This window comes from Idiotropiscis lumnitzeri, chromosome 17 (assembly GCF_059441095.1).
Source record: "Idiotropiscis lumnitzeri isolate Australia: NSW breed Sydney's pygmy pipehorse chromosome 17, RoL_Ilum_1.0, whole genome shotgun sequence".
Classification (NCBI taxonomy): domain Eukaryota; kingdom Metazoa; phylum Chordata; class Actinopteri; order Syngnathiformes; family Syngnathidae; genus Idiotropiscis; species Idiotropiscis lumnitzeri.
The window spans coordinates 8,010,275-8,025,621 of NC_142407.1; the positions used below are offsets into that span (position 1 = coordinate 8,010,275).

Below are 15,347 nucleotides of genomic sequence, written 5' to 3' on the forward strand. Positions count from 1 at the left end.
GTTTCAGCATCAACTGTCGAGCTTGACTGTAAACACTTGTAGAAAAGAAAAATCCCAGAAGGGATTGCATTTGCGGGCCTTTCAAGCCAAAAGCAAACAGGCAGTTGTGTCTTTACACGCTGTATGTTTTGTGGAGCCGTCAGCATATTGAGACCGGGGGGTTTTCTGGCGCATTTAATCCGGAAAGCCATGTTTGGAAGCGTTTTCCCTAAACTCTGCTCAGTCAGTGTGCCGTGTGGTTTTGTGATGTACGGATCCTCTAGCCGTGTCTGACACTAGCCAGCTTGTCTGAGCCCGTGTTCTCTCTGGATAGGAGTCCGTGCACAGAGGCTGCATTGTTCCAGTAACCTAAACCTCGACCAGCCGCTGCCCAAAGGGGGATATCAAGTTGTGTTCTCCCCACAATTCTACAATCCTCACTTAATCTCCGAGTCTTGACAAGAAAGCAGGGAGGCAGCTGACTGTTTAGATGGCAGGGCAGTTCAAATAAACAGCTCAAATCCAAATCTCTGAATCTTATAACCCCCCTCCAATACCCCCCCCCCCCAAAAAAAAATAAGTAATGTAGCCCAAAAGCCACGATTCGTCACACTCGGGCCTGCCAACAGCCCTTAGCTAATTTGAGGTGTTATTTTGAAACGCGCGTTGATGTGGCCTTGCTGAGGTTTCATACAGAGAAAGCAAGCTCAGAGGAGGGAGTAAGGATTCAAAGTATGGAAAAGAAAGCGAGACGGGTGAAAAAAGTTTCTCCTAAGTGTGTCTTGCTAATCCAACGGCCGTGAAACTTGACCGAGGGCGTAATGGGACAGCACTTGACATGCTCACAAACACATGCACAAAAAAAACGCAGCAGCTTCTGCAGACTTATGAAGCGAAAAGGCTACATGTAAATTGATACTTTGCAAGATCTTTGGATATTTGATCCATGCTGTCATGCTATTAGCACTCTGGTATGAGTTGCTCTTCGAATCGACACGGGCGGTAAATCTAATCCTCGCGAGTTGCTTGAATGTGTGGTGTGGATGTGTAAAACCAGTTGGCTCCATTTGAAAGCCAGTGAAAGAAGCCTGAGACTGATGGCTCTCCGGGGACACATTTCTCTTTTTCCAACCTTCCAAATGCTTTTCTCCCCGGCGAAATCACGGCGGTGTCAGCATGTCAGTTCCAGCTGTCACTCAACGTATCGCTGCAAGCCAGTTACACTCACTCTGCCTGATGGCTCACGAGAGGCAGGAAGGAGCTGGAGAGTCAGGAAAGGAGGCTTCTACATTCATCACACGAGATTAACCGTGTCTCGACACCCTTAACTGCAATTGGAGACTCAAAAGAACCAAAAAATTTGTAACTAAGGCTGCCGTTACCCTGAGAGGAAACAGCTGTGCAATTAGCCGCCCTTTCCTGACCAGTGCGCCGGTGTCATTCAGGCTTCTAGCTGCATGGCGCACAGGACATCATTGAGCAGAACCAGGCAGAGGACTTAGACCTGCAGTATATGCGCCACAGTCAGGTTGGCACCAGACCTGTTGCCTGGTATTTTTTTTTCTATGCATGCATGTTTGTTAAAGGAATGAGGAGAGAAAAAGAGCATGTGATCGTAAATGCAACATGGCATGTCTTTCGTTTGAGGTTTGTTGGCTCAACGACAACGTCAGACATATGTCATTACACACAGCCACTGTAGTGACGGAAAGGAAACGCATTAGTGTCCAATGGTGGGGAATGATTGAGTTGTTCTGGCATGTAGTTACGAGTTTCAGTATTTTGAGTACTTTGCATTAGGGCTGTCGCTTTTGGATATTTTGGTATTCGGATATCCTACTGAAAATGTGATAGAATAATCGTATTTACACAGAAATAAAACTTCGATTTTTTTTTTGTTGTTGTTGTTGTTCAAGGTCAATTACAAGAAGAGATGACAAAAAAAAAACATTTTTTACACTTGATAATGAATGACCAAAATCTTTTTTTTAAATAATGACCTTTTTTTTTTTTTTACTTAAATTGAAACTGAGCTTAGCTGCACACCTTTTCCATTGAAGTGATGAAAAAAGCAGCGAATTTGCTGGTTTAAGCATCACATTTGAGTTATACTGGGTTGTTAAAAAGTGACTTGTAGGAATGGTGACCGTGTCGGGCTATCAGCATTAATTTTGTCTTTTAAACTCCCTTCGAAAAGTAATCTGATGGCTCTCACCTGCGTATATGGGGCACTTGCTCAGCTGTTAGCTGCTAGCTAGCCGCTAATGCAGGAGCTGCCACTAAACCCTTGGAACATGCGCCATATAATACTTTGTACAATGTCAGCATGCAAGTAATTAATAATTTTTTTAGCACCCTTTATTAGCGGGTGAACTCGATTTCAGGATGACGTGTTGTTGATGTCGGTGGCAACAGGAATATAAATTCCCTAATGACAGTCAGGAAGATGAGTCGAGTTAGCCGTTACGCTGCGAAACGCTGCCAGGAACTACTTCAAAATAAAAGCGTACCAAGGTATAGATGTTGATACATTTGGGAAAGGGAAAGGTTTATTGCACGTGTGTATGTAATATATGTACTCAAATTACTCCTGAATTTCAACCACACTACATTTTATTCGAACCTTCTGCCTCATATAACAGAAGCAATAAGCAGGAACAATGGATGCGAATAATGAGCGAAATCTCTGACATGCAAAAGGTTTTACAGATGTTTTGTGTGGGAGCAAGTCGAATAAGTCAAAACAAAATGTTTGCCCGAAGCTTAGTTAGCACTATTGGCGTCATCCATACACATATTTCTGGTCTTCATAAACATCCATCTCCTGTTTCTAAAGCTGAGCCATGATTTGTCGTTACCTGAGCCCTGAGCAACTGTGATGTCATTTTCAGTCGACACAAGTGACAAAATGGCCACCACTCAGATTGACAAAAATAGGTGATTTTTATTGCTTAACTCATATTCCACATACGCAATATTAATCAGAATGCCGTGTTTTGACTTGTGGGCCTGCATACCACATATTCTTGTAAAGAAAATTTTGGGGTTGACGTCCCCTTTAAGGAAAGATAATGGCTGTGTGGAGTCTGGCGAAGTGGCAAGTCAGACGCTGTCACACATACTTCTCACTTCTCACCAGTGTGGTGAGAAATGTCATCAGATGGTGTATGTACATGTGACATCTTGGGAGTCAAATAGTGCGACACAGCTGCCCTGTCTCTGAGTATAGATTTACACCAGCGCGACAATGTTTGCCAGCTATTTGCAAGTGGTCAGAGTTGGGTCCTTGTTACATGCCGATGTTATTTCAACACCGGAGTATGACTGCGTTAGATCCTTCAGTTGTGGTTGACAAGTCCCCAGACGCTTCACACTTGGGGGGGGGGGGGGTTAGCGTTATTGCCGTGCCCGTCTGTGCAGCCACACATTGTGGCGATCACCTGTGCCAACTTGCCTGTCATCGAGAACTTGCAATGTTCCTTCCACGACTGTTTGGGATATAAGAGCCTCTTCATCAACGTGCAATGAGAAACTTCCCACCAGTTTGGTGTGCAGTAAAATGCACCCGTAAATAAAATAGCGCAAGTTGCGTTCAGTATTGAAGAACCTGACCTTAGTCCCATCTAACACCTTTGCGATGAACTTGAAGAAAGAGTAGCCCCTCTCTTCATGTATGAAATCATCTCCAAATTTATTGCTCTTAAGGATTTGGTTATTGTATTGAGGAATGGCCAGTTGTCCCACTGTGAGTATCCATATCGTATTTTCTTTAAAGGGGCTCAAGCGGAGGACTTGGAAATAGGACACTCACCCCAACCTTATGTGCTCATAAAGATACGGCTGGGGCAAACATTAAATGCCACTGTCAAAAGCAGACGATTTTCTAATTGCTGCTGGCAGACGCTGATGTCGTTAGAAGCCATCGCAGAAGAGAAGCTGTAATCGGAGCATCTGAGGCTGGAAGAGTTTTGCTGCTACACCACATGACTTCATTTTGACTTTGAGAGAAGACACAGTTACTCCAAATAGACTATGTATGGATTTCTAATTAGAAGGATACTCCAGTAGAATATTTTGGCTATTTTAACGTCCTCTGCATGTTTTTTTTTCCCGCGTATCTTTGCAAACAAGTACCGGTATGTATATGTTGTCTGTGGTACTTTCATGCACCCTTAGACATATTCAGAGCTGTTAGACGAGCTCAAAACCTTCACTATTTTATCGAGCCCAGTTTTTTCATCCATCCATTATCTGTTGCGCTTTTCCTCATGAGGGACGCAGGGGTGCATATCGCAGCTCTCTTCAGGCATTAAGCGGGTGAAGCCAGTTTTTGAAGTCGTTAATGTCACCATATGGTAACACAATATATACACTTGCTTTTTGTTTCATCGGTTTCAGGACTAATCTGATCTATGGGATTAATTGTGAATTTAATTGGCATATATGGGAATTTACAGGACCTTTCCTGGATGTCAGGTTTGTTTTTAAGGGAACTTAGATGATGAAACGTCAATTGACAGCATTTGTGGAGGATATGGAACGAAATCTGTTGTGAATAGTGCAAGTAATTGACACCCACTCAAAAACGCCGAGAATTTCTTCTAGATGGTACAGTTGGTTGCAAAGAAGTTTTTTTTTCTATTAGACGTGGTTTTGGCCTGAGCTCAAAATTAGTTAAAACGAGTTTATCAGTTAATAGCAAAGGTTTGCTAATGCGTCTTGTTTCATGGTATATATTTGATCCAGAGTGTCACCAAAAATAAAGCAGATTTTAAATTTTTGCATTATCTGCATAAATGGTCCATTTAAAGCGTTTAACAAATAAGAAATTAAAAATAAAATAATAAGAAATTGCCCACCTCTTGCAACACCAAGTAATTCTGTTTTTTGACATATCCTTTTCACAAATGACTACCAAATCAAAATTTTATATCTCACCTTGTGTAATTTGAGTTAAATTACTGTAAATATGAACACCACCACTGCCCCCTATTGGCATTTTGCTCAATCATCACTAGTTATAACGGTGGTTTGTGTTACTGTGAGCCAATAGCAGCATGCTGCGATATCCTCACTGAAAGACTGCACATGTCAGACTCTCCCATGCGGAATATTTGGCCTGCTCCCTCTCCGTCACCCCTAGCCCCCCAAATATTTTTCTCGGATTAACTTCCCCCCCTTTCTATCCTCTCTCAGCCACCCCTGGGAGTCTCGTACTAATAAAACATCTCAAGTCAAAGACCCTACACATTGCGGGATGTCCAAGCTGTGTAATCCAACACGCCTCCCAGCTCTCGCATTAGAAAGCTGCTGACATGATAGCAAGTCTGGGAGGGCCAGCAGGGGAGCGTCCATCATTGCTGCACCTCAGTGCCATGGACCCCATTCTGGGGCAATTCTAGTGTGCCTGTGCACTGAGAATGCAATGCGGTGACGCACTGGAGAAGTGTGTTGCTCTCAGAACAGCTAATGCTGTTAAAGGCTTCTGAGATAAGGACGGGGGGGATAAGGAGCTAATAGTCTGGACATTCCCCGGAGGCTTTGGCTATGAGATCAGGGAGCAAGCTTCTGCAGATAATGTTACTGACACAGGATTTCAGCTTCTCGGGGAGCTGATATCACCAAGCATGAGTGCATCGTTTAGCCGCGGCGTTGCAAATATAAACAGTCGTAGCTTTTAAGCATGGCAGGCTACTTAGTCGTGAATCACGCCCAAACCTGACATGTAAAAGCTCTTAAAAGCCACGCAGTGCGTCTAAATTTAAGGGAATGAATACCTCAGATGATTTGCGGATTTGGGCGACATGGACCCTCCCCACTTTGGGCACCGGAGAGGAGTATTATAACATCAGGGGTCTCAAAACAACTTCCAATCACAGCAACATGGGAGCTGAGCTCAGCTGTCATCCACTAATATGAACTCCGGGGGATTCCACTCACTGCTGTATGCGAATATTTTTGACTCACATACATTAAGTATGCATGCAAAAGCTTTTTTTTTTAACGGTTTACGTTCAGAGCTAGTAATTCACAACTACTTAATTTCTTTACCTTTCTTAAAGGGTTTTAATGACAAAGACCTGCATAAAAGCGGTGATATGCAACCACAGTTGTCATTTTGTCAAAAGAAACCAACTGCTTATTTACTAGGAAAAGTGTCTTTTGGATTTCAAAGACGCAAATGTGCCGGGGTAATGAAAAATTCTGAACTTGGAAGTGCCGCAGCAGACTGCGGACAATCTGCAGCACTCAACAGAGTTCTGTGCCAACATAAACTATATGAGCGCCTAATACACTTTTTATTTAAAAAAAAAAAAAACTATGATATGCTTAAGAAATGCCATCTGCTTTTGTCTCTCCACACAACACCTTGTTGTAGCGCCTCGTGCTAGGACAAATCAGTCAAACTTACATCTCTTCCTTAGATTTTGGAGAAAGGATCAAGGAAGTTAACTTATGTGTGAATTATTTTGAGTGTGGGTCACTAAGAATTTTTTTTAAGATTGTGAGTAAGGAAAAAAGAAATCTGCATCGATTTAAGATACATTGTGTGAATCTGAAATGCTATAGATTTATTCTTTTTAGCATTTACATGGAAATTCAGTGTTTTCAGTTACAAAAATGTCCACTTCTGGTAATCCTACAAAGCAAACCAAACATTTCTGTGAATACACACAACGTGCTCAGTAATGCATGTTGGCTTGGCTGACTTATGCATGCAAGGACTTGACAGAAATTAGCACCTGTTTGTTATTGTTCTCATCTACGTGGGAAAGACTTTTAGCTCTGCCATGAATACATTTTCATACTTCATTAAGCACTAATAAACAAAGGCCAATCATTCACCAAAGTGACCCTGGAGAGCACATGCTGCTGTCGAAAGCACTGTCAGGACTTGCAATTGAACCGTATTATGGTGTCAAACACAATATGGAAGTCGTTTGCCATGTAAACGCTTTCCAGACAAAGCCCCAAAACGTTTTTAAAAACATTCTGCATAACAGGGGATTTGGAACGTATTCATTTTTTTCCCTGCCAAAATCCATAAACCCTGCAGAGTGCAGAGATAGATTAGAGTTCAAATTTACTGAGACATGCGGGATGGAATCTTCAGTAATAGCCATGAATCATTTTCCACAGTGCGAGGTGTAATAAATTCATCTTGACCAAACAGTCTTGGTCTCTTTGCTCATTGTTTCAGTTTTCATGCTGAGATGCAATCAAAGAAGACAGTGAAAAGCTGATGAATAGTATTTTGGTTCACAAAGCCACCATTATCAGGATGAAATTCCTATAAATGGTCATGTTTGTTAGAGTGCAGTAAAGCATGTTGATGAGAAGTGGAGTAGTAGAATCTGTAGGTCAGCTGTCAACGTGTTTGCCTTTTAGGATTGGTGACTTTTTCTTCTCGGGTTGGCCCAATATTTCATTTGTCGTGCCTCTAGGTTGTCATTCAAAGTCGGGAATTCTATTGCCATAATTACACAACATGCAGCACATAAATCCCGTGAAGAATGTACCTCACTATGTGTAGTATTTAATCCATGTGCCATCTCTACCGTTTGCCAGTAGTTTTTATTCATTTTCATTTTTGCAAACCGCACTGAAACATGAAGCCGGCCAGATTCTCCAACTGTAAATAAACTGCCAGTTGACCCTTGCTCTCTCAAAGGCTTACCTACAAATGATGGCCTCTGTCAGCAGGTTTAGTGGCATACCACTAAACTTTTTTTGTGGACGTGAGACTGACAGGGTGCGCAAACTGTAATAAGAATAACACACACATACACACACGCACACGCACGAAAAAGTTGTTTTTCTCTCCCTCTACACCAGGAGTGTCAAACTCATTTTTAAGGACAGGCCACATAGTAGTTATGGTTTACCACAAAGGTCCGTTAGGACTGTGAACCCATATAAATATGTGACCACTTTTTCGTTCTCACATGCAGACAACAAATTGATGGAAAGCCCGTTTTGAAATCAGAAGCCAGTTAGTAATTGTTTTTTTAACAATTTGTCTTTTTTTTTTTTTAAAGAGGAAGATTAGTAACAAATAAATGGCAATACCTCATATTTCAATGGTGTTAAAAACCGAAGAAAATGTAAATGGAAAATAGAAACAGGGAGTTGATGCACATGATTTGCCCTTTGCGGACCACATAAAATGAGTTCGCAGGCCAGATCTGGCCCCCGGGCCTTGAGTTTGACACCTGTGCTCTACACCTTTCGCAGTCGAATTGGGAGCAGTACTCAGCCTACCGCGATCAACTGGTTGGGCTCTCCTGCTTTAGTGTGATATTGTTGTTTAGTTGTTAAACGATACCAAATAAACAACAAAAATTGGTTAATAAATGGAAATCAAGAAAAACACGCTTTTGCAATACCCTTCCACAAAATAAAATTTTATTCGATTATCCGATCAATCGAGACTATATCGAGTAATAGAGAATGGATTCTAAAAATAGTTGACAGGCACAGCCCTTAGCATGTGTTATAGATCATTAAATATATAAATGTTATTCTATTCCACAGTTTGTTTTACACGACTGAATTCCGTGACTGTGTTAAATTAGTCTACATGAATAGATCAATAGAAATGAAACAATTTTCTTGCTACTTCAAACCTATTACTGTTAGTGTTTCCCAATAAATTACTTGACAAAACCAAATTTGTATGGCAGCTTCAAACGTTTGATTTTTCTCACTTTTGATCAAACAAATTACATGGAGTTTTTGCGGGTCGAATTTAGTAGGTGCATTAATAGCATAACAAGTTCCTGAGAGGATTTCATCGGTGGAGTGCGAACGAATGGAAAAGCCTTTTGGGGCGTATTTTGAGGTTGGACAAGATCCCTGAGAGCAAAGGACCGAGGCTTATAATGTCACATAGGTCTTTAGAGGCATCAATTTGTGAAGATGTCTGCAGGGCAATGTCAGTTGTCATGTCCACCCGCCCTCACATAAAAGACAAACATTAGCAAAGTGGTTTTGGCTCATGTTGCTAATGTATTTTTCAAAAGGACAGCTGCTGTCCTTCTCGTCACGCCTTTATAACATGATCGCTTATTTGTCAATCATTTATACTGGCTGAACTATATCAAGTGAGGACAATGTAATAGGATAAGCTAGTTTTATCCCCCTCGAGTTCCGCACCAGTGAGCTAAGATTCCATAGTATGCGTCTCACTTTTGTCTCTGGGTCACAATAAACCGCAAAGTTTATTTGAAATTGTTGAGCTTTTGTCCATAAATTACTGATCAGGGCTGTTCTCGTTAATTATCTATCATATGTGCTAATCCCAAGAGTCATTAGACCAGGTGTGGGCAAACTACGGCTCGGGGGCCACATGCGGCCCAATAAACGTTTTAATTCGGCCCTCCGAACTTGAAGAAAATTAAATGAATAAACCTTGTTAACGTTTTATTTTCTAAATATTGTGGTTTTTCAAAGTCATATATATTGTTGAATTGCTTTTGTTCACTTTCATTAAAAATTAAATGTATTTATTTTCTCAGATGAGGGGAGGTTACCAAAACACTCCATCCATCTGCTCCTGGTCTGACCCCTCTGTCAAATTTTAGAACCCATTGTGGCCCGTCAATCAAAATGCTTGCCCACCCCATGCGCATACACACTTTTGCATACTCTCTTTATATGCCCATACATAATTTCATCCTGCCTACAATCACGAGGGTAGAGACGCTTGCCTAATAAAGTTTTAAGTGCTTTGGCAAATAGAACTGAACAGTACCGCTTGGTGGAAATGAGGCTTAATGCAGTTTCAACGGCATGATCTTGCACTCAGTTGGCTATTGAATTACCGTCTTAATCACTTGCTTGGCCCTGACTCTCTGACAGGCCAACACGACAAACCCTCACAAAGTGTCACACTCAAACTAGATCTGAACCCGAATGAAAGACGCAGAACTCCGAAGTAACAAAGTTCAAAATAATTTGTTTATTGAATATAGTAGAACAGAAAATCTCTTGGAGGAAAAAGCCAACTATTCCAAAGAATATAACATCACAATTATTGAGGAAAAACAAACAAGACAAAAGCCATTTCTCCGTCAAGAACGCGGAATATGGTCTTGTGAACTCTGCAGTTACGGTTTCGAAGAATATGCACAAAGACTTTCTTAGAAGGCCAATCTCCTTTTAATTACAACGGTTGTCTTTGTGAACCTCCTCTGACGCATTTTGGTGAACTAAAGAAAAGGACGGGGTAATTACAAAACGTGAGCCCTCTCCTCAACCAATTTGATACCAGCACTAAATGTTCTTGATATTTTCTCAGCCAAGTCTTCACAAGTCACCGAACAATGCACCCTTGGTTTAAGCTAGCGGACAACAACGGCATCCGGGTATTCCGTGCATTCGTGGTTTATGCACACTTTCAATCGGAACTGAACTCGTGCCACAACTGATGACGTCTCACAAAATCACGAAGACATAAGAACAGACATGAACGCAAATTGAGAAACGGCTCATGTTTCAACAAAACACCAACCTTAAAATAAGCACAAGACTTCACACTAAACTGAATGATTAGACAAGACATGATCAAGGGACACTAGAAAGCAAGACAAAACGAACTAAAAGTAAAACTTAGTCAACAAAAACAGATCAGTCAACTTCAGCTTTTGCCTCCCCAAAGTCCCGCATTCATTCTCCTGTGTGACGCTCCACCAAGCAGTGCTAGTTAAAAATGCAATGCCGCTGAAATGTTGAGAAACACCACCGAGCCAAATGGGAATTGATCTTATTTGTTTCCAGGGATAAAGAAGACCAACAAATGAACCCTTGTGGGAGAAAAACTGCAGCACGGTGCTCTTGTTCTTTCCTGCTCCGCCTGGCCCTGGAGTCTTCATTATGGACAGAATAGACACCGTCTTTGAATTAGCACATTCTCAAAACAAGCTATAGACCTCAAGGGGTTTGAAGGTGCAAGCAGGAGTCTTGAAAATTGGGGGTATCCCCACGTTTAACGTTGTTTGCCAGTGATGTCTTCTTTTGACCCGCTATTGCATTTGTATGTGGAGTGCTTGTCGATTACAAAAGAGATTTCGTTGTCAGTGCTGTTGAGAAGCAGGTGGCTCTGAGTACAGGTGGCCAGAGAGCAACTGTAGTTGCATTCTTCCATTTTGAAGTGGTGAGAGACGACGTCAAATCCACTTGAACTTGTCACAATGTGTCATTTTGTGTGTTTGATCTGGATAAGTGTGCTGGAATGTTTGATCCTTTAGAATGTCAGACATTTTATAAAGACATCTGGGAACTGTTTCAACTTGTGAATATATAGTGTCTCTTTTCAAGGAACTTACCTCCAGAATATTTCTAATGACGGATGTGCCTGGGGCATACCTTGCATTTTGAAGCTAATGGAAAGCGCTTATGTCCTTGTTTTCAAACATCCTGTTCCTGGTAAAGCATAGTTTGAGTAACCACCACGGGAGGAGGCCCGTTTGTGACAGGCGCCACCCTCAGCTCAGAACAACTGGGTTGCTGCACCTCTTTGTCAGCTAAAGGCTTTTAACAGGTTGGGCCAAGTGGGAGGAGCCCCCACTAGTCCTGCCACTAGCACTCCCTCAGGCCCAGAGAGAGCTAATTACTACTTGTGTATGCACTGTCATCTCCCACGAGCCTCCGGAGCAACAAATCTGACTGCTGATGTCTGGCGATGCCTTCTGTTGGAGGAGATCCCTACAGACAAACACTCTATTAGCTAGCGTTCTCTGTGACCTCTTCTATAATGGCGTGGTCGACACTAAAGGCAAGACCTATTCGTGTCCCTTAATGTGTTTTAAATAATGATTCAGGCACAATTGTACCCTGTATCAGGATGTAGCTTGCTAGCTTAAACAAATAAAGACAAATACTATTTGTGATACCCCCCCAATTATGTTACTAGTTCATACTTGTCAAAGTTGTTTTTCTTATATGCTGTCTTTATAGCATTGCTAAAACACCAAATCTAAATATGATCTAAGCCTTTGGCACAATTCTGTGCAATCCTATATTCAACCTTACAGCAATGTCTGTTTGGTGTGGGCCGCATCATAGTTATGCTTTCCCTCTGAGGGTTGTTATGACTGTGAAGCGATATACATTTTTTTGTGTAGCTAGTTTTGAAATGAGAAGCCAGTAAATAATTGTTTGGCCAAATTAACTAAGCAATATGTTATACCTGCCTTGTTAAAAGTGAAGAAAACTTGCAATCACCCTGAAATTGATGCCAATGCGGGCAATATAGCCTCAAAAATTCTATTAAAATATTTGGAGGATATTTGCTGCAATGATTTATCCGACGAAATGGGGAAAAAAAATTACTCAAAAATGACTGCTGCTTCAAAACAACAACATATTTATTGCACACTATTTAAGCCACCCTTCTTTTCCAGTTGAAATGTAAACTAATACTATAAAGCAAAAGAAAGTGACTTAATTTTTTTTCCCAGTGAGGTCTAAATGTTACATTACTGCTTACAACTTAAACAATAAATAAATAAACAAACAAACATTTTAGAATAATTATTTAAAAAAAAAAAGAAAAAAAAATACCTGTTCAAAAGCCACTGGCCCCCGTTGTCTTGATTGCGCTCTTGCTGACTTGCTATTTTATTGTCGTCATCGCCAATGTAATGAACCGTCAGGTTACCTAGTACCAATACTTGATAATACCATTTCATCATGGAATTGTGATGAGAATGTGTTTTATTGTGATAGTTTTATTCCAAACCCCAAAATATTCTTGAAAGTGACATAGGGTACACTCAAATATCATACTTTTAGAGTAACAAATTGTCATTTATCATCGAAATGAATGTTTTTCAAACAGTCTTGCCACATACTTCACTTTAACGTAGTCTGCTCTCTAAGTCTCACCAGTAGGGGGCACCATGTGAAAATATTATGTGTAGACATGTACATGCTACATGAAGCTTCTGTCGCGTGATGGTTGTTGATACCTCCGGACAGTAGAGGGCATTCGGGTTAGAAGGAGCAGACTAATGGTGGAGCACAGTAGTGTTTGGTATGTTCCTGTCTGATTAAGACAAAGGACATGACATAACTTCTGACTCAATTTAAAAGCTTAGTTATTGAAAATCCACAACAAAAACAATACACCATCTTACTTCTGTGTGTAAAAAAAAAAAAAAAAAAATACAAGATGTTTTGACGAACTATGACAGGGTAACAGTGGTAATGTCGCTTAACTTCTCTTTATGTATGCTGGGTGGTGGCTGCCTCTGTTTCCACCCGAGCGGAGCTCATCATCCTTTTTTGCAGACGCCTTAAAGTGTTGAAATATACTGCAGGTGCATAGTATTGGAGCATTTATAAGTGCTGTGAAGACGTACAGTATCGTCACCCAGTATCGGTGCATCCCTATTTGCTTGCATTGGATATGTAGGGCTACTAACGTAAAACAATTATCTGATTCCCTTATTACTGCATAGTATACAGTTGTAGTGTCATACAATGATGCTGCTTCTTCAGCCGGATGAGATTTGGAATATCAATTTAATTCTTCCTTAAAGGACCGCTATTGAATTGTTTTGTTTTCTACTTTTTACACAGTTCCAGATTTTGGCATCAATGCGCTCTCCACCAATGGCAGCCAGGTGCCTCGCGGCCCAGGCCTCCTCAAGGTGTCAGGCCTAGAGCGCAGTCAAGAGAGGAGCCAGGAGAGCTGCAGGGACTACCAACCTCCTTCATCGAGCACCCCTAGTCTGCCTCTGCCCCCACAATCCCTGCCTCCACCTCAGCCGCCGCCACAACCTTTCCTCCCAAAGTCCCCATCCTCACGGAAGTCCCAGGCAATCAGCTCTACTCAGGCTGCAGCCTCCAGTCATCCACTCCCACTTTCGGAGGCCCCGCCCAGGCCTCAGACTCCGGCAGCCGTGCCGCTCGCCCAGGGCCGTAAACACTCGCCGACCCCCCCTCCCCGTCCCCAGCACCACTCAGAACTTCTATCCCAACCGCGGTCTCTACACACACCCGGGAGTCATCCGCACCCACCGTCGCCTGCACCTCTGACCAACCACATTCAGCAGCAGCACGCCAGCCAGGCAGGGCCTCACCGACCCCCCTCACGCTGTCACCCCCGGCCCCTTTCTGCTTACAACGTCCTCAACCTCAACGGCCACAGGTAAGCCGACTCTTCTGACCTCACCAACGTACAATATTTGTTTTAAAAGTGTTCACATCTCTCAAATCCTTTGATATGCTGTGAAAGTATAAAAACTGCACATTCACTCACTTGAAAATCACTTCAGCTGAAATTGCACATGATGTCCGATTATTATGTCACCATTAGTGAGAACTTAAAGGCAAGAAGCTTATCAAACTGCAGAATAAAAGGGCCACATTGAAGTTGAAGTGCCTGCGATTTTATCTCTTTCCACCTAGTATAATGGTTTCATTCAGTTGACTTTAATTTTTCTTTCCGTTTCAAATTTCCATTGCCAAAAGTGTGATTATAAAATAAGGTACCACTTTTTGACAACTTATGTACTACTCACTGGGCGCTATCGCCAGTCGAAGCTCACCATTATAATCCATAAATTTGTTACGTAACATGCAAAGAAATGGGAAGAAGTAACCTAACGACGCTTGTTAAAGGGCCATATGTCGTCAAAACAGAACATGAAATGCTGAATATCTTTCGTAGTTCTCAGGTTAGTTGCCCCAAAAATTCCATAAGTTGGGGTTTGAATCGCAGAGTAGGTTGAAATGGCAAGATTTCTACTGAATGTAATTCAAGAAGGAAATACTTTCCAAAATGGGAACATTATGGGAAGTCCTTCCTTTGTTTAGCGTTCCGAAATGTTATTGAATTTGACGCAGTATCATCTGATAAAAAGGTGACATGGCACGATTTAACATCCCCCCCCCAATGGACTGGTATATTTTGGATCTTACCATAAATATAAAAGTCGATAAAGGGACGTTTTTCATCTTGATTATTTATTACCCTGCTCCAAATATTATATCTAATAATTATCACGTGATAAAGATTTTGACTGTGATGTTCTGACGTACTTCGTATGAAGTAATTAGGGCCACTGAGACTCGAGAAATGCTCCTGTAGAACCAATTTAGTCCCACCCAGGATGTCAGAGCTTTGGCTTGACAACACTTCACCTTGTGCCAACCTTGCTGGTCTGCCAATGCACCAACAGGGCCTCATGGGTAACTGCTGGCAATAATGGCAGTCAGCACCTGCAACCGAGCGCCAGTATCGCAAATGAGCTTTTAGGCTTAGTGCATGGGGCTTTGGAGGCGGAGGCTGTGTGACTGCCTCTGGGGAACACCCACACACGCTACACATTGTTTGCATACAGAAGGGAAAACTACCTCGC

At 41.9% G+C, this 15,347-nt stretch overlaps 1 protein-coding gene across 15 annotated transcripts in view; it reads left to right on the forward strand.

The window, feature by feature from the left end:
* Positions 1–15,347, forward strand: part of auts2a (activator of transcription and developmental regulator AUTS2 a) — a 273,760-nt gene that overhangs the window by 248,589 nt on the left and 9,824 nt on the right. For all 15 annotated transcript variants that reach the window (XM_088279612.1, XM_088279609.1, XM_088279617.1 and 12 more), the window contains one exon: positions 13,564–14,134. In XM_088279612.1, the coding sequence (XP_088135738.1) occupies positions 13,564–14,134 (571 nt within the window). The remainder of the gene's footprint in view (positions 1–13,563; positions 14,135–15,347) is intronic.